Genomic DNA, 26,323 nt, shown 5'->3' with positions numbered 1-26,323 from the left:
GGCAACTTCTAATTGAACAACATTCAAGCCTCAATAACTACCTTCTGAGAAAAAGAGCAGAGTACTGGATAAAATAATGTTATGGTTATGGTTATGGTTACGGTATTTAACAGATGCTTTTGTCCAAAGCACCATGCCAATAACAACAATACAATAGGTAAATTTAACAGTAAACAAACTAAAAGGTTGGTAAGACTACACCAAGGAGAACAGCAATAATAAAACAACAATGTGTTGTCAATAGCCTAATGAAAATAAATAAATACTATAATATACAAACCATAAAGCATAAGACATGCTAAATAAACTAAGTGCATGTTGAACAGATATGCCTTTAGACCCCTCTTGAAAGATCCAAAACTATCACAGGGACGGAGAGCACTGGGCAACTCATTCCACCACAAAGGAACCACTGAGGAAAAGAGTTTTGAATTTGACCTAGCGTTTATAGACGTTCATCAGAAGACCGCAGTGGACGGTTACAGTCCCTGACAAAAGTCTTGTCACCCCTTTAGATTTTTTTTTTTGAGAAAACAAACAAACCAGGACAATTTCAATAGCTCAACACAACAATTGGTTTCCTCAAATTCAACACAAAATATCACCAAAATGCTGCGGGAATTCTAATACTGTCAAACTGACACGGTCAAAAGTCTTGTCACCCTTCACAAAAAGTGTCTTTTGCACTGTTAAAAGCACAGTTTTCATTGTTAAAAATCCAGTCCTAAAGTTATGGGTAGTCAGGCATCAGCTGTGAAAGCATTCATGAGAAATATCAGTCCATTTCTAATGGACAATAGACTCAAGTTTACTCACTTTACATTTCTATTGGAACAGTATGATGTTTTCTCCAAGGATGTCCACATATTTGAATGGTATGGTATTCTCTCCGATATAATAAATACAACACATTGGTTTGGCAAGAAATTTGGCAATACTACTTTCACACAAGTGATGGCACCCCTGCTTGGATTGTCCGTTTTGCTTTTAAGGATTTCATCTGCAATGGGGAAAAATGGAACGACATGTAGGCTATGTTTACTTTAGTGCTGGACTTGGACTCGACTTGATCAATAGCAAAGTCCTTTTAGGCAAGTCCCTCCACTCGGCGGCCATTTGACAACGCTTTTTGGGCACTCGTCGGGCATCCATAAGGCTTCACCACACCAATCTTGCTCCAGCGGCGAAATCACAACACATGATTGGCACGATGTCTTCACAACACACCACATGATTGGCTCAATGTATTCACATGTCAACGTTTTGCCGAGGAAGGGGTGGGATATGTGTAGACAACGGCCATATTGGCGTGGCAAACTAGCCCCATACATTTCTATCGAGTATTTTTTGAGTGCTGTGTCTCCACATTAGAAAGTCTCTGTCAATAGGGATTCGACTCGGACTCGACGTGGATCAATAGCGACTCGACTTGGACTTGACTTGGAATTTTTTTTTAATGACTTGGACTTGACTCGAACTTGAACATTGGGGACTCGAACCTGGACTCGGACTCGAGGCATAGTGACTTGACTACAACACTGATGTTTGCATGATTTTGCAATTGAGGCTACATGCTCAGAGAAGTTAAGTCGGTCATCTATTACGACGCCCAAGTTACAGTATGTGCCGATCTAGTTTGGGTCAGTGAAGATGAGTCAAGCTGGATGTCAATCTGTTGGGGAATAGCTGTTTTAGCAGGAAACAACAGAAGCTCAGTTTTTGAGAGATCAAGCTGAAGGTGCTGATAGTTCATCCAGACTCAAATATCCTTAAGGCATGCAGAAATCCTATGGGAAACGCTAGAGTCCTCAGGTGGGAAAGATAGGTAAAGTTGAGTGTCGTCCAAATAGCAATGATAGTCAAATCCATGGGAGCGAATGGTCTCACCTATCATGTTAAACATGTTAGTGCCGGTAGGGGTGTTAGGAATAAAGATGCTCTAGAGCCCTTGTTTAATGTCCTTTCTGTTTCATGGTCTTATCTATAGAAAATGAACAGAAATGATCCTATCCATCCCAGGTAATTCTACTTTTGCTCTGATGATGCAAATCATCTCATTTATCATAATCAGGGAGGTTTTCCCTTATAGCTACTCTTTGTTGCATTCACTTATCCACCAGTATGGATATGCATACTTACAGTACATACTTAGCATACTTTCAAAGGTACTGTGCAGGGCTTGACTAAACCACATGTCCTGCCCAGCTGGTTGTGGATAGTCTGAAAAGAAATGAGAGACTGTGTCATCTAACAACACATAAACACAAAGATGGAGCCATGATGATTCTTTCAGTGTACTGTTTACTTTGATTTTAGTGTCCTTCAAAGCTTTGCTTACTGTACAAAGGTGGATTTGAGAGGCATTGACGCGTTTAAACTCCTCTCTTTCGAGTTATGGGAGGTACGTAGCTGATTGGTCAAAAGTCACCTGCTCTACGAGTGCAAGGTTCACTCGGTTCATGTTTTAACATGATTTCCATCTACTGTGCCGGCTGACTGATTCAAACCCCATCTGAATCCTCCCTGAATAGCCGTGGCCCATTTCAGCCTCAAGCCCACAGAGCTCCCACTGGCGGCGACATTCACGTCTATGGAGTTGACGCTCAAGAGATCAATTGTCTAAACTTCAGTGTCAACACGCGTCACATGCCACCAGTGGGCTTTGCTCCATTAAAATAATGGAGTTCTAAACTTTGGCGTCACTTGACACACATTAGACACCGCGAGTGGGCGTTAGCCTTTAGAAATCATGGCATTAGTGGATAACCACTGTGAAGATACTGAATGCAATCCTCACTATTCTAGAACACTGTTTTAATAGAATGAGCCTATGTTAGCTGTGTGACTGTCTGCATGTGGGGTGTAATGGGTTTAATTGAACCACACTGTGGTGCCCTTCATCAGGGCCAGGGGTTTGGAGTGAGGGACCTACTGAAATGTGCAAGTTGTAATGTCCATTTTAAAAGACCAGTTTTTTAAATTAAAAAAAGGATAATGTTTATTCACAAAAAAATAGATGTTTTTTAAGGTGTGACCATGACCCAGACATCAGTGCGCGAGTTGCATCCGATGTGGGTGTCCCCCAACCCCGTCTGTGTGGTCCGGCGGGCACCAAGAGATGCCTGTCAGATGGGCGGCCACCCAGGTGCAGCGGACGCTAAGTGTCACCAGCTATCTGATGAGCAAAGTCACGCTGCTGCCCATGAAAACAGTCACCAGTCATGCACCTGTTCCTGTGTGTGTGTGTGTGTGTGTGTGTGCACGTGTGTGTGTGTGTGTGTGTATGTACATCTGTGCATGTGTGTGTGTGTGAGTGTGTGTTTACATGCACTATTCTTGCCCTTTTGTCTATGTAGGAATTTGACTGAGAAATAACATCTCAAAGTGAGATATGTAGGCGATTCAGCTCTGTTCCACACTCACACACGTTGCCTCTGCTATCACCCAAAGAAAATATGACCTGTAAAGATGAGATGATCCCAAACACTGACATGACACACCAATCTTAATCTTTACCGCTGCAAATGTTAGGATCTCTTATCCCTCTGATAAAAGCCACAATACAACACCAATACTAAAAAAAGTTGGGACGCTGTGTAAAATGTGAATAAAAACAGAGTGCTATGATTTACAAATCACGTTAACCCTATATTCAATTGAGAATAGTTCAAAGACAACACATCAACTGTTGAAGGAGAAACATTGTATTGTTTTTTGGAACATCTCACAATAGCCTCTGTAATAAAAAGAGCCTCTCTGGGATGCTCTTTTTAATCCTGACGTCAGTTAACCTAATTAGTTGTAAGATGTTCTTTATCATGCTTGTATTTTCAATTTGTTGATATGTTGTCTATGTTCTTAAATATGAGTTTACGAGTTACTAACTGGATGTCACAGAACCTCCTTAAATTGAGCACCGACGAGACTGAAGTTATAATTTTTGGAAAAAAAGGAGTAAATACTCAAGACTGCTGCTCTACTGGGCACAAAAGGTTTTAAGGCAGCAGACACAGTGAAAAATCATCTGTCATCAATGACAGTGACCTAAGTTTCAGTAGCCACATGAAGGCAATCACAAAATCTGCATTTTATCATTTCAAAAAATATCGCAAAACTAAAAAACTTCATATCACCAGGAGATCAAGAAATACTTATTCATGCCTTCATTTCAAGCAGGGTGGAATATTGTAATGGTCTCTTTACAGGCCTCCCCAAAAAACAATTGCAATTGCAATTGCAGCTGCAAGGTTACTGACTAGAACTAAGACAGATCACATTGCACCAGTTTTAAAATCACTACACTGGCTGCTTGTGACCTACATCATTGATTTTAAAACTCTTTGTTTGTTTTTAAATCACTTAATGGCCAAGGACCTCTGTATTTAGCCGACATGCTCAAAAAGCACAGTCCCTCTAGAGCTCTTAGATCGGCGGAACAACACCAATTAGTTCAACCCACTGTCCGCACGAAGCAGGGTGAAGCAGCTTTCAGCTGCTATGTGGCCCGTCTATGGAACCGCCTCCCTCTAGAGTCTAGACATCAAGACCTCTCCCACAATCTCCATTTTTAAATCCAGATTAAAAACCAAACTATTTGCAGATGCCTTTCACTAACCCACTTTTGCACCCATGTTCTGTATTTTGTATTTTAATACTTGCACTTGTTTTAATTATACCTCCTGCAAACCGTCCCTATTTTTTTTATTATTTATTATTATTGCTTTGTTTCGTTTTAATTACTTTAGTTATGTTAATATGTGCCATTTTTTCGTGATTTGTTAAGCACATTGGGTTACCGTTATGTGTGTGAAATGGGCTATATAAATAAACTTGCCTTGCCTTGCCTTACGAGATTTGCTGATTATCACATTCTGTTATTATTTGCATTTTACACAACTTTTTTGGAATTGGGGTTGTAGAAGTAGGACATCTGTGCCTTTCTAATCTGTGTCTCTAGTCTTATTAAAGGTGCAGTTGTGATTATAATCCAGTGCCGTCTTTGTCAAATTTAGCAAATTGCTCCTAATAGTCCTAATAATGTTACCTGTTTGTTCAATTTATGCTCAACAAACTCAGGAAGTCTTATACAGTCTTGGCGCTGAAAATCGGAAACAAATGTAGTGGCTTTCAAAGAGCCATAAACAGTTCCAGCCAATCAGCACAACGCTTCAGGATCAGGGAGGGGTGTGTGTTGATTGGCTCTTGAGCTCATATAAGCAACAACCTTTCACCAGAATAATGGACCTCACCTTTATGGTCTCTCCTTCCTCTCTCCACTCTCCCTCCTTCTGTCTCCTAGGGTGATGTGGGGTATCCTGGCTATCAAGGTCTTCCTGGAATAATGGGTTACCCAGGAAATGAAGGCTCTTCAGGACCAAGAGGCCCTAAGGTATTTTTATATGTGTGTGTGTGTGTGTGTGTGTGTGTGTGTGTGTGTGTGTGTGTGTGTGTGTGTGTGAGAGAGAGAGAGAGAGAGAGGAAATAATGTGCTCTCATATATAGTTCAAACTGAAATTATCAAAATGAAAGTCCAAAACCTTTCCATGATGACACAATCCCATGCAGTACACACATAGGGTGAGTTTGACAGCGTATTTTGCCGACAGTGCATGTGCACTGTGTCCATAGCGAAGTCAGACACAAAGTGGGCTGCGTCAGGCCGAAGTTAAAAAGGTAGATAAATAGATCAGAATTTAACACTGGTTGTATGTGATTCACCGGAGAGGTCTCGGCCATTGCAGAGTCCCCACCTTGCTAACTTCCCGCCACCTACAACCTTGCCGAACTCAGGCACATGATATTAGATGGCTCTGTGGTAAACATGGTAATGCATGAGGAGGTTAACAAACACAGTTCTAAAGGGCCATTCACACCAAGAACAATAACTATAATGATAACGACAAAGGAGTATTGTTCTAGCTAATATGAATAACAACGTCCACACATAAACTATAACCATCACGACATGAGAACAATACATGAAGAACGATATACTTGTAGTTCAATTATATCGTTGAGATGAGATGAGACTTTTCTTATCATTGGTCAGTGTGGACGCTTTTATCGTTGTAGTTATAGTTATCTTTATAGTTATCGTTCCTGGTGTGAACAACCTTTATAACCATACGTGCATGCTTGTTATGCATGCTGTATCATTTTGAAAGATGTCCTAGTATGTATTTATCGTATTCTGCTGCAGAAGGTGAATAGATTGTTGCAACCTTGGTGCACACGGATGGTTTCAATGGTAGTGTTGAAACTCATGGTAATGAGCAGAGTGTGATAAACAGTTGTGAAAGGAAACAAATAAACTTTGCATAAGTGGTTGTTCATACATGTGAATGCTTTATGTCCATACCCCTGTCACATAAATGACATTGGAGTCCTGTTTACAATTCCGATTGCTGCAGTTACTCAGTACACATGTGAGAGTATATGCTATTAACATCATTTGTATCTGATTGAGTACCATATATGGCACAGTTGTGCTGTTGTCCTGTTTACATCTCTTCACATTTGACTACCTGGTAGTTTTTTTTCTGGTCAGCAAATTCTAACTGTCACCACAGTTCTGACAGTAAATGAGTTTAGTTTTGTTTTAGTCCCTTCTTCCCATCAATTAATTTCATGGTTCAGCCACTGACATGTATGTCATGTATTTGTATTTATTTCACCGTTTGGAGGAATTACCCTTTTTACAGAGCTTTCTCTCCTTTACAGGGGGAAAGGGGTTACCCTGGATTCCCTGGACCCAAAGGATCACGGGTATGGTGTCTCTGTTAGTGTGTTTGTGTGTCTGTACCTTTGTGTACATAATGTATTTACGTTGGGCACCTTTGAATGTGTTTTGAATGTATGCATGTATTTTGGTCTTTCAGTATGTGTCATGGTGTTGCCATGCACATATAGTTTGTGTGTCTTATGTAAGTGTCGGTGTTTTGTGTGCATGTGTTCATAATGTCTTTGCCATGCTGACTCCAGGGTCTGTCAGGAAAGCCAGGATTCTCAGGACCACCGGGACAACCAGTGAGTCTCTTTCAAATCTAACTCATGCATGCGAGAGGCTGGGACTGTGTTCATATACACTATCGGTCCAAAGTTTGCGGTCACTAAGACATTTCCATCCACTCCATTATAGACAGAATACTAGCTGAGATCAATTGCATTGTTTTTTTTTTATCAGGGCAGCAGTTTCCAGATTACGGAACATGCTTACATAATTGCAAAAGGGTTCTCAACTGTTGTAGAAAGAAATGTCTGATCTTTAATGCAATATCTACATTGCGCATTATCAGCAACCATTCATCCAATGTTCCAAAGGCACATTCTGTTTACTAATCTGATATAATTTTAAAAGGCTAACTGAGAAAACATTGGAGAACCCTTTTGCAATTATTTAAGCACATAATGTAATCTGAAAATTGCTGCCCTGTTTAAAAAAAAAAACAATGCAACTGATATCAGGTGGTATTCTGTCTATAATGGAGTGGAATGGAAATTTCTAAGTGACGCCAAACTTTTGACTGGTAGTGTATGCCTGACTGACAGTGTGTGCTTGCATGTTTTTTATACCATACATGCAGCTGGTGATTAATGAGGTTCATTTTGAACATATTAGCATCCTTGGTTCCTACATTGTTTTAGGGTATCCCTGGAAATGAGGGGCCAATGGGACAACAAGGTATCCCAGGATGCAACGGCACTAAGGTACTTTAGAGTAAACAAATGCTCTATCTCACACACATACAGACACACACACACACACACACACACACACACACACACACACACACACACACACACACACACACACACACACACACACACACACACACACACACACACACACACACACACACACACACACACACACACACACACACACACACACACACACACACACACACACACATACACGTACATCATTATATTTATGGTGTGATATGATGCCTCTACAAAACTATTCATTCTTAAGTGTAAACCTGTTTTATGTCTAATCTAAATGAACTCATTTTTAGGGTGACAGGGGATACCCAGGACCGCCCGGGCTTCCCGGAAGAGACGGATTCCCAGTAGGTGCACACATGACCAGTAGACTTGCTGACATCACACAGACTCTTTCTCATTCTCATCCTGTGCTCATCCTCTCCTCTCTTTCTCATAGGGTCAGCCAGGACTACCAGGAATGAAGGTTTGTGTTCGTTTTGTGTGCGTGTGTGTGTGTGTGTGTGTATGTGTGTGTTATGCGCAACATGGCGGCAAGAGCAAATGTCAGTTCTCCAGCGTGCATGTACGTACACATGGATGCATCAGCATCAGTGCATGTATATAATGTATATTGTTGATCCACAGGGTGACACATACTACTCTGACTACCCACTAGAAGTGAAAGGACGGCGGGGCTTTCCTGGACGAGATGGAGAGCCAGTGAGAATCTCTCTCTCTCTCTCTCTCTCTCTCTCTCTCTCTCTCTCTCACTCACTCACTCACTCACACACACACACACACACACACAGACACAGGTTCACATTCCTTTGCTCCTAATAACAGCATCACTACAGACTATACAGACATGCCAGCTGTATGGTGCACGTTACACTGATAGACAGGATGTCAGCATGTGATTCATTTAAACAGGAAGTCAAAATCCCATTGGCTGTATATGGGTACTGATTTACTAGTTTGGGCGATGCACACATTGCATGTTTTTGAGGTATCATATCTAAGCACGTTACTGTTTGTTTTAAGCAGAAGTGAGTGTCTGATTGATTGTTTCAGAATTAAGTGTCTGATTGGTTGTTTCAGAAGTGAGTATCTGATTGGTTGTTTCAGAATTGAGAATCTGATTTGTTGTTTCAGAAGTGAGTATCTGATTGGTTGTTTCAGAATTGAGAATCTGATTGGTTGTTTCAGGGTGCGCCAGGGTCAGCAGGACCACCAGGGCCCCCAGGGCCAATGGGTCCCCTTGGAAACCCTGTGAGTTCTCTTTCCCTCCGTCTTCCAAAATACAGTATTTGATCTGATTTATCTCTTCTCACTAGTAATGTGTGTCTCTCCATTTGTTTTCCACCTTGATGCTCTTCTCTCTATATCTCCCCACCCTTCCAATGCTGTGCAGGGAAAACCTGGTTTTCCAGGGCTACCTGGTGAGAAGGTAACTCCATTCTCTGTATTCCTGTCTGATTGTGTGTGTGTGTGTGTGTGTGTGTGTGTGTGTGTGTGTGTGTGTGTGTGTGTGTGTGTGTGTGTGTGTGTGTGTGTGTGTGTGTGTGTGTGTGTGTGTGTGTGTGCGTGTGTGTGTGTGTGTGTACTGTATACGCAAATGTGTGAGTTTAAATCTGAAATCCATCTGACAAGAGTCGTGTCATTTCCAGGGTCTGGAGGGCCGCAGCACTGGGACTCCTGGACGGAAAGGTGAAAAGGTCAGTTCTGTTTCTCTCTGGTCTTCTGGGAAAATGGCCTCCACACAAATGAACTTAACCTGAGTAAACCTGTGTCATTACACAACTCATAATGACATCACATCACACTACAGTATATGCTTTAATTGGTCACACAGCACGATAGCTGACAGAGAATACTGTAATTTACCTTTACTGAACAGCTTCGAAGTCATTGGAATGGTTATATGACTTTTTTGGGTTGAATGGTGGCCATCTCGCTTCCCCGTAGAGTGGAAAAACCACCCTTGCAACTTTGGGCTGGCGGGCCAACGGCCTCAGAGGCAGAACGTCTCGCAGCCTTAGCTTGCTGCCTCGTGATGTAACAAATTGCTTTACTGCACTACACACATACAGTACACGCCAGGCACCGGCTAGAGTTTCTCAGACAGTCGTCATGGCAGAGCCAGCGAAAAGAAGCAGAAAGTGAGTAAACTGTTGTCGGAGGAACAGGGAAAGAGAATAAACGGCAGACTGACCGATTGAGGAGTGTCGTAAATCATATACTCTGAAGCTGAGGGAGCTCTGCAGAGAAACCAGTGAGCAAAAACGTGAGAAAACAGCGAAGAAATGGCCAAAACGGCAAAGTTTCTCTTTAAATATGTTCTCCGTCCACACAGCACGTTTTCAATCTCCAAATTTTGTCCGCACGAGACACGACAGTAAGGGGGACTCCTGAAGTGTGGATCACATGACCATTCACAAGAATCACATATGCATCCTATACCTGCATGTCAGGTCATCATATTGATTCATATATGGGTCCCATACCTGCATGTCATAGTGGAAGTGAAGGGCTGCAATCACCCAGTCCAAACTGTTGGAGTTATATATATTTTGGGGGGATAAATGTCTTTAATGTCTTTAATTGGATAGGACAGTGAAATAAGCGACAGGAAGCAAGTGGGTGGGATCAGGAAATGACCTGAGTCGGACTGTGGTATAGGTGTAGCCAGTTTCCAATGTAACTTTCAATCCATCAAAAGGAACTAAGCTCCATCGCATGAGATCTGTAGCATGGTAGTATAAGGTTCTGGTCATTCTGTACATGATGTGTCCAGTGTAAATTTGCTCTGTGTTCAATGTTCCTCCTCAGGGTAATCACGGACCTCCTGGTACACCTGGTGTGAAAGGTGTGAAGCTCTATGCTTCAGGGCCTAAAGAGCTAAAGGTAATACACACAAACACACACACACACACAAATGTATACACACACACACACACACACACACACAGCCCCACACACACACACACACACACTTATTCAGAAGTTCACAACATTGATTGTTCACAGGGAGAACCAGGAGATATTGGGCCACAAGGTTACCCAGGACGGCCTGTAAGTACGCTTTCTTCATTTATTTGATGTTAGATGTCCCTTTTGCTGTGGTAGCACAGTTAGCACACTTCTGTAATAACAGTACCGTGTGTGTTAACTCATCCACGCCCATAACACCTCACTCCTATAGGGCCACCTCTCTCTGTTGCAGCATCTCTCCTGGGTTAAACACCTCATATCATACCTCTGTTGCATCATCTCTCCTGGGTTAAACACCTCATATCACACCTCTGTTGACATTTGCCTTACCTTTGGCTCTCTGACGGGCCCTCTTCTGTTTTTCTTCAGCTCTCTGCAGTTATAATACTTTTTGTTAATAACACCTGTACTCCATTGTCATATGCATCAAAACCCTCTTTCAGTTAATAACACCTGTACTCCATTGTCATATGCATCAAAATCCTCTTTGTCATAATATTTCCCTACTCTTATACTATCTCAACTCTGTTATAAAAGCATCTCTGTCTACAAGCTAACATCCAATATTTAAGCACTCCTCTTTTGTTATGTCTCTCTGCTTTTATGAGACAATAATTATATTATGTATATTATATGTGTGTTACCTTACATTATGTAAGGAATAATGTATAGAACGCTGGTCATTATTGGGAAAATAAGTCCCGACAGGGCGAACTGGACCCCGACGCGCCAGCAGAATAGTGTGGTAATAGTGGTAATAGTGTGGTTTTATGTTTTATTTATGTTATTTGTTTGTTTCGGAAACTATGGATTATGTTTTATAATATAAAAATGATATTATTAAATGCCTTGGGCTAAATTAGTAAATGTAAAATGTAAATGTATTTCTGCCCCTGCAGGGGTTCCGGGGAGACCCTGGATATCAGGGCATTAAAGGAGACCAAGGAGAACCTGGTGCTCCGGTAATGACATAGTACCACTCATACAAACACACACACGCACACACACACACACATACATACACACACAGACACAAACATTAAAAAATATGGCATGCTGCATACCCATTCAGTTTCTGTACATTAATGGATTTTTTTTTTCAGGGAAAACCTGGGAAGGATGGAACGCCAGGAGCCTATGGCTTACCGGTAAAGGAGGAAAAGGAGATTCTTTTGATGTTTATTTGTGTGTGCATGTCTGTCTGTGTAAGAGTGTGAATAGTAGTAGTATGAATCTGTGTGTGTGTGTGTGTGTGTGTGTGTGTGTGTGTGTGTCTGTTTCTGTGTCTGTGTGTCTTTAGTTGTGTGTGTGTATATAATAATGTGTGTGTAACTGTATTGACCATTATGTTTTGTGTGTGTGTGTGTGTGTGTGTTGTGTGTGTTTCCTCAGGGGGAGGGAGGCATGACGGGTCCCCCAGGCCCTCCCGGAATTGACGGGCCCCCGGTGAGTGACCCGTCCAAGGATAGAACATACTGTACACTCAGAGGAAAGCACATTGCTTTCGACATTTGATTACTTAGATTCCATTGTCTTCCATTGTCTTGAATATACCACATACTGTACACTACCGCCGAAACCTTTCCCCGCCATGAGATTACAATTCAGTTCTATTTTTTGTCAGTGCTGCTCAATAAAATCCATTGTTTATCGAATGCTTGTCACTTAAAAATGTTGGCACTGGTGTGCGTGGGCAAGTGACAAAATGTGTGTGCACAGTCATGTATATACGGTGCCTGTATATTGTGCGTTTATATTGTACATGGTTAACTATGGAGTCTATATATATATATATAAATTATATTTCATATTGTATATTTGTAATCATGTAATAACGTAAAAATGTTAAATGTAAGGTTGTGTACATGTTTGTGTATGTGTGATTGATTTGTCGTGTGTGTGCTACTGCAGGGGGATAAAGGTGATCTTGGTGCCCCTGGTCCTCCAGGAGATGTAAGTTACTGTTGTTAATTTCCTATTATAATGTAACACAGCTGGTGCGGTGATGGATCAGATGCTTTGAGATAATGTGTGTAGGCCACAGTGAAGTGAAGAGGGTGGGGTTTAGGCCGAGACACTCTTCTCCAAAGAGACAGCATCTTGCTGGTATGGCTTCTCCGCCATGTCTCCAGTTCCGCCTTTATTAGAGTGCTTGATCAAGCTCACAGCATTGCGAAGCATTATTGTTCTTGGTACATGGATCTCGTGGATCCATTGCGAGGACACAGAATTTGGTGCCCTTTGACCTCTAGGGGGCACTGAATTGAATGCAAACATGTATTTTGGCTCCAAATTGAACTTACAGTGAAAGTCAGATTTGGTCTGGGGGCTTTGCCATTTCATTAACAGACAACAGAGTAAAAGATGACTAGCAGTGCTGTGCAATAATGCTCTTATGTGATCACATCATGACAAGTGCAAATTAGGAAAGTGGTGTCTTACGCATGTTGAAGTAAACACACATTTGGTAATGTTGACCATAAAAGACCACAACGCCATTTTCCTGTTGCATGTGACAGTGTATGGTGTGAATCAAGCTCAGTATGATATGTGGTCCAATGGGCACTCTAACCAACCTTGATCATCATAATGGTTCTTACTGTTTTCTTTGTGCTTCAGGTGATCCATATCACCAACAAGATCAAAGGAAGTCAAGGGTTGCCTGGACCCCCTGGCCCGTCAGGTCCAACCGGACCACAAGGTACACACCAGCAACACCCACACACATGGTCAGGGAAAAGCAGGTGCTTTATAAAGCTTTATAAAGGCTGCTTAAGAGGCTGCGAAGGACCATCTGATCCTAAATTGAAGCACTCTTCAGACAGGCTGATTAACTAATTAGTGATTAGCTAATTGATTATCTAATTGATTAGCTAATTAGTGATTAGCTGATCACATGTGTTGAGTGTACCGACAGAAGAGATACATGGGAAGACTTTTTTTCTTGTGAAGCCACAATATCCACCTCTGTTGGGAGGCCTGGGTGATGGGCTCTTTGCTTAGTCTTTATGTTTCTGCCATGGTATATGTCAAGTTCCCTCACTATTGCAAGGTTTCAGTGTACGAAACTCCCCACTTGATAAGGCAGCTAATTTCAGGAAGACTTCACAGGGTTCCACTCATCACTCTTTTGCTCTCTTTTTCTTCTTTCTTTTATTTAGAAGTTTGATGCAATGTGAATAACCAGGGGTCCGTTGCACAAAAGCAGAATTAAGACATCCGGGATAAGTTACTGAGCTGCGCTCAATGAATCCAAAACCTACAGGCTTAATTGGTTGCACAAGGACCAAGCCAGGATGAGCAGACTAGGATTCATCAAGCCAGGTGAAACCTATCCTAGATAAGTGCGCGCTCACGGCTCACTCAAATAGACCCCGCCACCGATCACAGATTCACTGATTTACCATGGCAACTAGCGGCTTCATTGCTTCTTCTACGGTGTGAAGTAGGTAGCGATAGCCTTTTCACAACAGCAACAAACAGCAACACCTCTGTTTAGGAGAATATTGCAACTAGTTCCGCGACCACCACGTGCGAAATGGTTAGGCACTCCCGTGATGTCACATTGTCGCATGACAGGTCAGGAATGGCGAGTATGTAAAAGTTAATTAATGATCACAATCGTTTAAATAATGACAATGGGTCTAGGTATATGTGATAACAATGTGTAGTGGGCAGTGGAATAATTATTGGTTTCTGTTTGTGGTGACTGCTGACTGAGATAAGGGATGAGATTAAATAGATCCTGGAACTTAGCCTGGTCTGGAGCAGGCTAGCTCCACAGAATAAATAGCCATGGTAACTTATACCATAACATATCCTGTTGCCCCCTATCCCGCGTTTGTGCAACTGGATCACGGATAAATTGAGCCAGGATAACCAAGATATCCTGGCTTAATCCCTTATCCTAGTTTTGTGCAATAGGCCCCAGGTGAAAAACCTTTAAACACAAACACCGTCTTAGAAAATGAAAACAAGATAAATACATTCAGTGAAACACATGAGAATTAAGTTCTCAATTCCCAAATCCTCGATACCCAGAAATAAACCTTGTAAATAAGTAGCAAATTATCTAGCAATATCTTAAATAAACAAGTTAAATACAGAAAACACATGCAATACTTTCTCAGTGTGGAATTAGCTTGACCTCATGATTTTAACTATGCAATAAATTAACAGCTTTTAAGAGATACATCTAAATACATAACATTTGAATTGCATTCAGCTCACATGATTTTAAAAGGCATTAGTTTTAACTGTGTCTAACTACCATGAAATAATTTTTAACTATATTTATTCAACCCATTACCCATTCACATGTATAGTTCACAATCAAACCATTAAAATGACTTGCAAACAATGGACTACAACAGTGCAACAAACAAGGCCCAGTTACATCCAACAAAATTCAAAGAGCTCACCGGCTGCGTCTTCCTTGAAAGCTTTGTTTTTGCACAAAACAATGTTGGTGTTTCAGTCCAAACCGCCAGATCTCATTCACCTCTCATGCTGCTTGCTGCCACTGTTGCTCTGGAGTGATTCTGTGTGCGTGTGACTCCAAAGCCAGTTGATTAGTAAATCACCTTCACCTGGTGCATTCAGGCTGGGAGAGGCACTCAAGCTGGTGTATCCAGGCTGGAGGGGCGTGGCCCACAGTTCAGCTCAACACCTCCCACTCGATCTTCCCACGGAAACCGCTGGAAAGATCGCAAACCATGGTGCACTTGTGGTCAGAGTTTCTCTCCTGGGTTTCCTGCCTGCTCTTAAAGGAGAATTCCGGTGTGATATTGACCTAAAGTGTGTTGAAACATGATACCGAGTGTGAACGTATGTCTCATAGCCCATCTCGGCTTGTCCCCTGCACTCCAAAATCTGGCGCTAGTTAGCCGATGCTAACAATGGTGGTGCTCCGGCATCGGCCTAGCCATGCAAATAAATCACTGTTTTACACCATTTACGAGGCTCAATGTATCTCCACACTTCATTGGTAGACTTCCGAGGGCCCTGACATTTAAAACGAGACATTGAGAACTTTGAAAAAGCACTGGTAGTTTACTTACAAGACGATTTATACAGACAGGTCCTTCACGAAGTATAGCGTTTGCAGACATCTTGAATTTAGTCACGATAAGTCGAGTGACGAGTAAGAATGAACAGGTATGATAAGGGATCAGATTCCAAAAATAATTCTGTGGAAATGCATGGATTCCAGTTTCTTCCAGTAGCAGCAACTGGAATCCATGCATTTCCACAGAATTATTTTTGGAATCTGATCCCTTATCATACCTGTTCATTCTTACTCGTCGCTCGACTTATCGTGACTAAATTCAAGATGTCTGCAAACGCTATACTTCGTGAAGGACCTGTCTGTATAAATCGTCTTGTAAGTAAACTACCAGTGCTTTTTCAAAGTTCTCAATGTCTCGTTTTAAATGTCAGGGCCCTCGGAAGTCTACCAATGAAGTGTGGAGATACATTGAGCCTCGTAAATGGTGTAAAACAGTGATTTATTTGCATGGCTAGGCCGATGCCGGAGCACCACCATTGTTAGCATCGGCTAACTAGCGCCAGATTTTGGAGTGCAGGGGACAAGCCGAGATGGGCTATGAGACATACGTTCACACTCGGTATCATGTTTTAACACACTTTAGGTCAATATCACACCGGAATTCTCCTTTAAATTGGCAGCAGGACAACCAGTCGCCGGACGTCCCGGTGAAGTAGTGTGGACCGAAGGATGCGGGAGACAGGATGCTTGGGTGCTGATGTTGCAGGCCTCACCTCAGGGATACAGAAGCTTGGAACAATCCTGACATTTACATCCCGTACAATGCCCCTGGAGTCGGTGTTGACACTGACAACTCTTCCAAGCTTGAACTGTCCCCTCGATTGCGTTCTGATCACACACAAAAACGATGTCTCCAACAGCAACATTCATTTGTACAGTGTGCAGTGTTTCCCACAGAATTGAATTCTATTTGTGGTGGTACTGTAGGTTTGCAGAATTAACTTGATTGCAACAGTTTTTCGCAAATTAGCACAGTGTGGTTATGATGCTAACCAGATTTAAGCACAATTTAGTACAACCTGGAAAATCATTGTGTGGTGGTCAATGTTGATATTGTGGTGGGCCGCCACAAATAAGTCAATGTATGGGAAACACTGGTGTGCCAGCCACTCACTTCTTACAAACAGATTAGGATCAACAAGCTGGCTCCAGACTATGGTCTCTCTAACTGTGTGCTCTTCAGTTATGATTGTGTTACATGACAGGTCTTTGTCCAGCGTGGATGTACAATTAATGCATACACAATGGCTTTGTATTACACACTATGCCTTTGTGCTTGAATATAGATAATTTCTCTCTGATTTTAGGTCCAATTGGGTTTCCCGGGATGAAAGGTGAAGCAGGTAAAACATTTATAAATAACTACTGACATTCAAACATACCACTGCAGTGTGATATAACCACACACATACACCCTCGTCCACTCCCTCTCAGATACAGACACACACAGACAGACACACACACAAACATGCCGTGCCGTCCATCCCTATACTGTACATGCTTATACTGTCCGTACACATACAGTTCTCACATGTCCTATTGTTTGTGGTTCTTTAGCGGAATCTATCCCTGGGGCTGATGGTAAGCCTGGGGCCGATGGCATTCCTGGTCGGAAAGGAGAGAAGGGGGATCCTGGCCCCTCATATCCAGGCCCTCCTGGCCCAGACGGACCCCCAGGAGATCCAGGGCCAACGGGTTACCCTGGACTAAAAGGAAAAGCAGGTCATTGATATTTGTTTTTTACATTTGTTGACAACTCTCTCTGCATCACAAGAAGTGTCAAACCTTTCATAAAAAAAACTCTAGGGTTTTACAGAGTGCATAAAAAGAGGTTTCTTGCCAGGTATAGATAGATATACATAATACAGTATGAATACTTGAATAGTTGTTTCAAATCATTGTTATTATTTCACCCCATAGCAGCAGATGTGCTTCACATTGTAAATGTATCATTGCTGTCGGGCAAATTTCAATTTTCAGTCACCGTCATCTTATGTGGAGAAAGTCTGAAAAAGTTGATTACTGAGTATGGCACAGGCTACTGTAATAGGATGCAAAAGGAGAAGAGTTCAGTAATCCATTTGTACAGACTTTCTCCTCAGAAGATGGCAATGTGAAGAAGAACAAGGTAATGCACTGACTGCAAAAGTAGTTTTTTTATACCCTTTCTTTACAATCACAAAGGTAAAAAAATACTTCAATTTGTCTGCAGAGACCAGGTTAGTAAGCCATAATAACAGTTTGAGGCTTGATTAGGTTTGATTTATTCAGTATACTATACCTACTAGACTTATTTAGTGAGTAGTTAAAAGTACTTAAATTAAAGGGAAAGTGGTTGAAATTTAGCAATCGTTAATGACAAACCTTCTGAACGGGCAGCTAGACAACCGTGAGGAGGAGTATACTGGATTAGAATTATCGACTACACTACTGTAAGGTACTATAGTTGAGCACTGTAGAGTTTACTTGAGGTTTTTCTTGCATGTCTTTCCTCTACATACATAGTAATGAGTAAAGGAGAGCGGGGACCTCGAGGAATCAAGGGCTATCAGGGCCCACCAGGACGTAAAGGTGGCATGGGATTTCAGGGTAGGTCAATTTATCTGCTCATTGACCTGTCCATCTGAATCTTTCATTTTTATTTTCATCTTCTCCTCTCTTTTCAGTTTTTACACTCCTCTTTCCATTCTTTCTGTTTTTTCCTCTCTTTGTTTTTTTAAATATCATATTGTCATATAGTGTTGTGATGTTGTGAGCATTTCTTTGAGTCTTTTGCATACTCATCTTTCCTCCTGCCTACCTTTTTGTGTTCCCTAAGGTGATAAGGGAGAGAAATGCACCACCTGCATTGGACCACCACCTAAAGGATTGAAGGGTCGGAAAGGAGATCCCGGTCCACCTGGGCCAAAAGGTCAGATGTAACACAAAGATGGCATTGGCTTATCGTCATACACAACCAAATCACCTAAATGATTTTCCTAATCCATGCTCTTGTGTGTGTTCTGATACCTCATACAACTTCAGGAGGGCCAGGATTCACAGGAGTAAAAGGTGATCTGGGTGTGACTGGTTTGCCTGGTTCCCCTGGGTCACAGGTGAGCTGATCAATTGTACTAGTACACAGTATAACGTAGAAGCATGTTAAAAAACATGTAGCTCTTCAGGGCAGGATTGCAGTCCTATAATGTCAAAGACAGTTATAACTCTGGAATGCAGTGATGAATGTCACACAGTCATCCGGCTGATAGCAAGGGCAATAGCAAGCAAAGGTGAGAATAGCCAAGACATTGGACTGGGATGCAGTGTTTTTTTCTGCAATTCCTTATCACAGCTGTGGCCATCCCTGGCAAAAAAAAGCAATGTGTGAGAGATGCTAGCACAACATGCTTTACTACCAAGCTCCTATCTACTATCACTACCTAACTGGTTATACTATTTTCAGTAGCATGAAAAAGGTTTCAATGGTAGTTGTATGACCCACAAGATTAGCAAAAGCTAAAAGTCCCACCTAGCTAACAAGAACTATACCCACTAGATGGTGAATGAGGTGTCAGGTATCAATATTCACTCATTTACTTGGATTCATCACCAAGACCCTTGTCATGAATTAATAAAGTGTAAATAAGTTTACACTATTTAGTTAGTACTGTAGGTCAAGTTAAAGGCTATTAAAGGTGCTGTGGGATTTTACGTTTAAACCTTTAAAAAAATTGTGAAGAAATAATAATTCCCCAGCTAGATTTGTCTATACTTTGCACACTCCTGTAATACCACATTGTATCTCAAGAGACACTGCATCAAATGGCAGTCAATGGAAAAGCCGTCAAGACAGTCTCAAGACAACTGAAGACAACTACACATTACTCCTTTAAGAATTGATGGGAATCATGATGCCCATATTGGCCCTCAGTATGTCCTTGTTCTTACTCTGAGGTCAAACATGTTATGCTTTTTTGTCCCGTCACTCAATTTTATTATAACATTTCCTGCAGGGCTCAACTGGAAACCGTGGTGAGAAGGGTGCTCCGGGGCCTAAGGGGAACCCTCGTTTCGCAGTGCCACCAAATGACAAGGGTGATCCTGGAGACCCTGGACAGCCTGGTCCCCCTGGTCGGGACGGACCAGATGGAGCCGCAGGACTCCCTGGTCTAAGAGGTTCGCCAGGACCCAAAGGAGAGCCGGTTAGTGAGCAAGAGCCATTTTGAAGAGGGCTATCACAGCCAGCTCTTGGTCTGGTCACATGTTCCCATGTCCGCATAACCCCCTGGGCTCCTTATAGGCCTTGTAACGGCCATGCATGAACTATTGTTAGCAGTTAGCTAATTACCTTTACATAGTCAAGGTGTGGCATATGAGACTCCCCTTCAGAGTCCTCTGTCTCTCTTCCACACACATCCTCATTCACGGGATGATGATAACAGCGTTGGTCACAAACTAGCAAAGACACTTGGGCCCTATAACCATAACTTTCTTGTGTATGTCCCAGGGATAAAACTGCAACATTTACTACAAATTTGATCACTTCTTGTTCCTCTCCTGTCTGACTTTTTGTTTTGGCCTATTATTAATTAAATGGCCACATATCTGTCTGTTCCCACCTTTTAATTCTTACCTCTCCAGAGCTTTGGGGAGAAGGGGAGCCGTGGCCCCCCAGGATCACCTGGGTTTCCAGGCCGCCAGGGGCCCATTGGCACCCAGGGTGCCCTTGGGGTGGGGCCACCTGGCCCTCAGGGACCCAAGGGGAATGCTGGAGTGCAGGGCCTGCCAGGTCCAGCTGGAGATGCAGGTACTGTACGCATGAAAGTGCTCGTAAGAAGCCGTCACCTTTGCATGGTGATGAGAATCAGAATGGAGTGTGCCTGATGGGGCTGTAACTTGGACAGACACATGGCATTTGCGTATGCACTTATATGTGAGGGAGTGAAGAGAATGTGGCTGCTGTTGCTGTCTAGAGTTGTGTTACCAGCTCCAGTGTGTTCTCTAAACGTCATCATTTGTGAAAGTGATGTAACTCTTCCTCTGATGTAACTCTTCATACTGGTGCACCAGTGTCATCTTGCCACCTAAACGTCTCTGATTCTTTGGTGGCGTGTTTCTTGTAGGAGAGAAAGGGGAGCCAGGAGCCATATTAACCACACCAGGGGATATTGGCCCTCCAGGGAATAAAGGCCAACCTGGTCAACCAGGGACCCCAGGTACAGAAAACACATATACACAGGCTTTTTGTATTTTTGTACATGCAAATGTATGTTGTGTGTATTATCCTGAGAAATGTCAAGTGCTTTCCAGGCTTGTGCATTGTTGGCTTTGTGAACATATACCTTACGTAGGCTACACAAGGTGTTGACTGTGTGTTCTGTTTTCAGGCATTCCTGGCAGCACTGGTCTTCCAGGTTTCCCTGGTCTATTTGGCCCCAAAGGACGAATGGGTCACTCTATACAAGGCCCTCCAGGAAATATTGGACCCAAAGGTTTGCGTGATTTTCGTACTCAAAAAATGTGTGCGTGTGTGTGTGTGTGTGTGTGTGTGTCTCATGCTATGTCTTCTTTCTCTCAGGTGAGGAGGGTGAGATAGGGCCCCCAGGCCCGGCAGGGTATGGTAGTCCCGGACGCCCAGGACCTTCCGGACCTCCTGGGATGCCAGGGAAAGCGGTAAGCCACATTCAGTTGTGTATGTTCACGTGTGTATGTGTCTGTGTGCGTTTCAGACCCATGCTAAATGTCTGTTCCGTTGTACAGGGTGAGCGAGGCTTTGGCCCCATGGGGCTGAAAGGCCGCCCGGGAGCCCAAGGAGAGGACGGTCCTCCTGGGCCTGTTGGCGACCCGGGGCCCACTGGCTTCTCAGGCCCTCCAGGAGAGTCCGGAAGAGATGGTACCCCTGGAGAACCAGGTGAGCGTTCCATGACACAGTTAAAGCTGCCAAGTGGCTAAGGAACTGTTGTAGTATCCAGTAGCCATTAGGTTGTTCGGTTTGATTCCTGGCTACACCATTGTGTTAAACTTTTCTTGTCATAATTACTCAATTACTACAGCAAAATATGAAATACTTCTGCATTTATATATATAAAATATATTATTCTTTCAGGGTCTCCTGGTGGAAGTGGACCCGACGGTCCAAAAGGTTATTCTGGGAACTGTACGTTTGGAAGCCCAGGACCGGGAGGACAGACTGGTCCCAGGGGTCCTCCAGGTGCCCCAGGTAGGCAAATAATGCCCTTGTCCATTAAACTGAAGTGGACCGGAATAGTGATGAGTAAGATGATTAAAGTAACACCATGTAGAAATTCCCATTCAACTATGAACATACTGGGTAGCCATTTGGCGCTAAGGGGGTATCCAATTCACCCTAACAAACAAAAATCATGTCATGCTCCTACCCATAACAACAGTGTTAAATAGTGCAATAGCAAGCTTTCCAGGCACTTATTGCTCATTTCTGATTCCATTCTCCATTGTAAGTCAGTGTGGCATCAAAATGAAACCGTTATTTTAAGGTGAAAGAACTACGTGGTGTTGCTTTGATAACATCTCATTTGCTAGTTATTGCTACAGTACGTTTGTGCTATTGCTACACGTTTTGTAATTGTCTTGAAATTCTCAGACCTGGCTGCAATACAGTTTACCTCCTTGCCACAATGTGCTAATTTTAATTAAAGTTATAAATGAATAAACTTCTTGTAGGCTGAAATCAAGATTTTAGTTGAATAGTCCTTTTTATCATACGGTAATAAGTTCTAAAGACACCTGGAAATATTTTTAAGTAATGTATATCCTCGATATGCATAATATTTGCAGAATTACATTCTTTCAAGTTCTACAGTACTTCAACAGAAGGTGATTCCCCACTGCACTATCACTCCAGATCTTTCACTCCAGATTCCCTCACCAAATCCCACTTTAACGTTTGAATACACCAGCATTGACTAGAATTCCTTTACCAGAGTCAGTTTAACTACGGAAACTACCTCTGTCTTTCCTAAGATGTTTATTATATATATATATATATATATATATATATATATATATGTCTATTTTTTGGCTCTTATTTATTAAACAAATGTAGAACATAAAACAGACGTAGGACGGGCATACTGTAATTGTCACGCAAATGTGTGTGGTGGCTACGCTCACGTCAAGTCTCTCAGCATGTGTATGCTAGGTTTCAAGTTAGTTATAATAGTTAGTTATTTGTATTTCTTGGTCTGTCTGCCTTTCATATTCACAGGTCTACAAGGAGAACCAGGTGATACAGGGTTTCCTGGTCCACCAGGCCGGGGTATACCGGGGAACCAGGGCCCTTTTGGAATCCCAGGGTTTCCTGGAGCACCTGGTCCCAAAGGTGCGACTGGACTAAAGGGCTTCAAGGGTGAAGATGGCATACAAGGAAAAGCAGGTAGCACACCCGGCGCACGCACACAGTGTGTTTTTACATACACATGCACACACCACATACCTGTATACTCACATACACATGACACTTGCATCAACCTGCATTCACCTGCTTGGAGTTGCTTTTTAAGCTTGTCAGCAGGACACCATTAAACAATTTATTGGGGTTTTTCATTTATAATTTGGTTTTGGAAAACAAGGGTGAGTTGGTATTATTTAGGATATTATTCATCCACTTACTAATGTAAGGTACTCTAAACTGGCATGCTATCTTGAGTGGAGAGATAGACCCACTAAATATCTTACAATATGCATAGCTACTTTGACTGTACAGTACGCACATACATGCAATACATACTACACACATACCGGTACATAACATACACATACAGATACACATGCACACATAAAAGGATTGTGATGTGTTGTGATTGGGTTCAGGTCATCGGGGAAACCAAGGAAGTCCAGGCCCAGTTGGGCCACCGGGACCGAGTGGCAACCCTGGACAAGATGGGCCACCTGGGCCTCGAGGTGAGATCCATGCCATGCATTTTTGTGGCATGTGTATTTGCTTTATCTATTGATTGCTCTCCGTCTTACAATTTACTTTCTAATGCAGATGATTTTGGCCAAAATGATGATGATGATGATGATGGTGATGATGAAAATGTTGAGGTTTTTCAAGTTGTTCAAGATCATGTTGACAGTATAGAGTGCTCAACAGGCCAGCCTGGTATCGATGGCGCTATTGGACCCCCAGGTCTCCGAGGTCCACGTGGAGACATGGGGCCTCCAGGATCCAAAGGGGAGAACCGGACTGTGCCTATGCCTGGGGACAGCGGAGACCCAGGGCCCACGGGTGAGTTTTCTTAAAATCTCAAAATCCTGTTGAAAATATAATTGACCCATCTTCATGTTTCCTATTTTACTGTCACTTTGGCCCTATCTCCACTGTATTCTATGTTTGTTTGGAGATGGCTCCCCATATTCTATTGTTTCATTGAAGATAGGTCTACACACTTTCAACTAATGGCTTTGCCTCTATGTGTTTCCCATTCTGTGCTCCATGTGTGTGTTCCATAGGTCCTCCTGGTGCCACTGGAGACAGAGGTGTGCCTGGCTCTGTGGGATTCGATGGAATCAATGGCAAAAATGGGTCACCAGGAAGCACTGGCCCACCAGGTAGTCAACACAGCATCAAAACACAGCTGTCCCCACCACACACATATACACTCACACACACACACACACACACACACACACACACACACACACACACACACACACACAGTATATTACACATGTGTAATATGTGAACCCCCAACTCATGTTCTTCTGTTCTCTTCATTCTTAACGTTTCTCTCGACATCTCTCCCTCATTCTACCTTCATCACTTTCCTCCTCATTTCATTTTGTGCACAGGTCCCGTTGGCGATCCCGGTGCAGACGGCTTACTGGGACCTCCCGGTGTAAATGGAGATCGTGGATCTCCAGGACTAATTGGTTTTCCAGGTAACAGGACATTTAATACGCAGCCTATTCATGCTCAAGTCCAAGATTCCACACAGTCATGTACGATAAGCATTTACTATCAAGTCAAGTCATGTTTATTTGTAAAGCACTTTAAATACAACACCAGTTGACCAAAGTGCTGTACAATAAGAAAAAGTTTGAAAAACCTGATAGACAGATAATGAATGATCAATACACAAGAGCAGGGGAAGTGGTACAAACAAACATATCAGTAAGTTATGTACATGTAAAAGACAAACAGTACAGAATAGAAAATAACATAGATCGAATAAGCCCTTATACTGAGTTAAAAGCCAGGGAGTAATGGTAAGTTTTAAGATATGATTTAAAGTGGTCAAAGGTCAAAGTGTACAAAAAGTACCCCAGAAGTTTTCTAGAAATTAAACTCACACAATGTTGTAAACCGTAACCATAAGTCATGGTGTACTGTATATGGAATACACATAATACACATACGCAATACATACACAAAATGCGTACAATACCCGTTTAAAAGTTTGGGGTCACTTAGAAATTTCCATTCCACTCCATTAGCCTGAAAGTTGTCGGTTCAATTCCCGGCTTCCACCGCTGTGCCCTTGAGCAAGGCACTTAACCCCAAGTTGCTCCGGGGACAATGTGATCCCTTGTAATATAGCTGACATATGTAAGTCACTTACATATCAAGAAGTGTCTGCTAAATGTAATGTAATGTAATTATAGACAGAATACCAGCTAAGATTAGTTGCATTGTTTTTTTTAGTCAGGGCAGCAGTTTTGCCTTTGGAACATTTGATGAATGCTGCTAATGGGCAATGTAGATATTGCTTTAAAGATAAGCCATTTCTTTCTACAACAGTCATTTACAACATTAATGATGAAAACAAGGACATTTGTAAGTGACCCCAAACTTTTAAACGGCAGTGTATGTATGGATACAAATGTAGGCTACAATCCTGACCCTAGGGCATCTTTAATGTTAAAAATACAAAAAATACAAAAAATACAAAAAAAGAACGCGCACACCCAGATTCAAACAGGTGCTGGACCCGAATACTTCAGAAATAAAAAATGACGTTAGTCCGCACACTGAAAACTCCTTATAAAAAATATTTCTTATAAAAAAAGATTTTAATCACCACATGCGGTGATTAAAATCTTTTTTATAAGGAGTTTTTCAGTGTGCGGACTAACGTCATTTTTTATTTAATCTTTAATGTTAACACACACACACACACACAGTATGTCACCTGTGTTAACCCATGTTCATTCTTTCTCAGGTTTGAAGGGACAAAAAGGTGAAAAAGGCTCTTCGGGCTCAGAGGGACCTGCAGGAGTTCCAGGAGTGAAGGGAGCCAAAGGCCCCAAGGGAAATGCAAGCCCACCTGGAGAAGGTTCTAAGGGCGCTCAAGGACCAAGGGTAGCAAAACCGTCATGTCCCCTACATGCATGTGCTGTGTAAAAAGTCTTAGCAACATTGTCTTTCTATTCAGCAGATAGAGGATATGAATTGTAATTAGGTTGGAATTGTGATTGGAATTATCGTATAGATCAACATATTGTTTGTGCGCCTGCATGCACATGCTTCTTTGATACTTAAAATGATCAAACTTGACTATCATCAGGCCATCGTACAATTTTTTTTTAACATTTATC

At 42.2% G+C, this 26,323-nt stretch overlaps 1 protein-coding gene across 1 annotated transcript in view; it reads left to right on the top strand.

Moving 5' to 3' along the window:
* The window catches only part of col4a3 (collagen, type IV, alpha 3), a 54,065-nt gene that overhangs the window by 14,396 nt on the left and 13,346 nt on the right, over positions 1-26,323 (top strand). The window contains exons 3-37 of the mRNA XM_076282313.1: positions 5,300-5,389; positions 6,721-6,765; positions 6,982-7,026; positions 7,645-7,707; positions 8,019-8,072; positions 8,165-8,191; positions 8,353-8,427; positions 8,914-8,976; positions 9,119-9,154; positions 9,375-9,422; positions 10,537-10,611; positions 10,735-10,779; positions 11,598-11,660; positions 11,802-11,846; positions 12,091-12,144; positions 12,610-12,651; positions 13,318-13,399; positions 17,074-17,109; positions 17,324-17,488; positions 18,272-18,355; positions 18,585-18,677; positions 18,791-18,861; positions 19,759-19,947; positions 20,387-20,552; positions 20,869-20,961; positions 21,133-21,237; positions 21,324-21,418; positions 21,506-21,656; positions 21,852-21,965; positions 22,992-23,159; positions 23,597-23,686; positions 23,880-24,014; positions 24,239-24,337; positions 24,578-24,667; positions 25,948-26,087. Coding sequence (XP_076138428.1) covers positions 5,300-5,389; positions 6,721-6,765; positions 6,982-7,026; positions 7,645-7,707; positions 8,019-8,072; positions 8,165-8,191; positions 8,353-8,427; positions 8,914-8,976; positions 9,119-9,154; positions 9,375-9,422; positions 10,537-10,611; positions 10,735-10,779; positions 11,598-11,660; positions 11,802-11,846; positions 12,091-12,144; positions 12,610-12,651; positions 13,318-13,399; positions 17,074-17,109; positions 17,324-17,488; positions 18,272-18,355; positions 18,585-18,677; positions 18,791-18,861; positions 19,759-19,947; positions 20,387-20,552; positions 20,869-20,961; positions 21,133-21,237; positions 21,324-21,418; positions 21,506-21,656; positions 21,852-21,965; positions 22,992-23,159; positions 23,597-23,686; positions 23,880-24,014; positions 24,239-24,337; positions 24,578-24,667; positions 25,948-26,087 — 3,036 coding nt within the window. The remainder of the gene's footprint in view (positions 1-5,299; positions 5,390-6,720; positions 6,766-6,981; positions 7,027-7,644; positions 7,708-8,018; positions 8,073-8,164; positions 8,192-8,352; positions 8,428-8,913; positions 8,977-9,118; positions 9,155-9,374; positions 9,423-10,536; positions 10,612-10,734; positions 10,780-11,597; positions 11,661-11,801; positions 11,847-12,090; positions 12,145-12,609; positions 12,652-13,317; positions 13,400-17,073; positions 17,110-17,323; positions 17,489-18,271; positions 18,356-18,584; positions 18,678-18,790; positions 18,862-19,758; positions 19,948-20,386; positions 20,553-20,868; positions 20,962-21,132; positions 21,238-21,323; positions 21,419-21,505; positions 21,657-21,851; positions 21,966-22,991; positions 23,160-23,596; positions 23,687-23,879; positions 24,015-24,238; positions 24,338-24,577; positions 24,668-25,947; positions 26,088-26,323) is intronic.

This window comes from Alosa pseudoharengus, unplaced genomic scaffold, assembly GCF_046254945.1.
Source record: "Alosa pseudoharengus isolate Yale_2024_CS ecotype anadromous, Long Island Sound unplaced genomic scaffold, YU_APseudo_1.1 YU_APseudo_1.1_scf_13, whole genome shotgun sequence".
NCBI classification, from domain to species: domain Eukaryota; kingdom Metazoa; phylum Chordata; class Actinopteri; order Clupeiformes; family Clupeidae; genus Alosa; species Alosa pseudoharengus.
The sequence above is the reverse complement of the archived record's forward strand: the minus strand, read 5'-3'. Positions and strand labels throughout refer to the sequence as shown.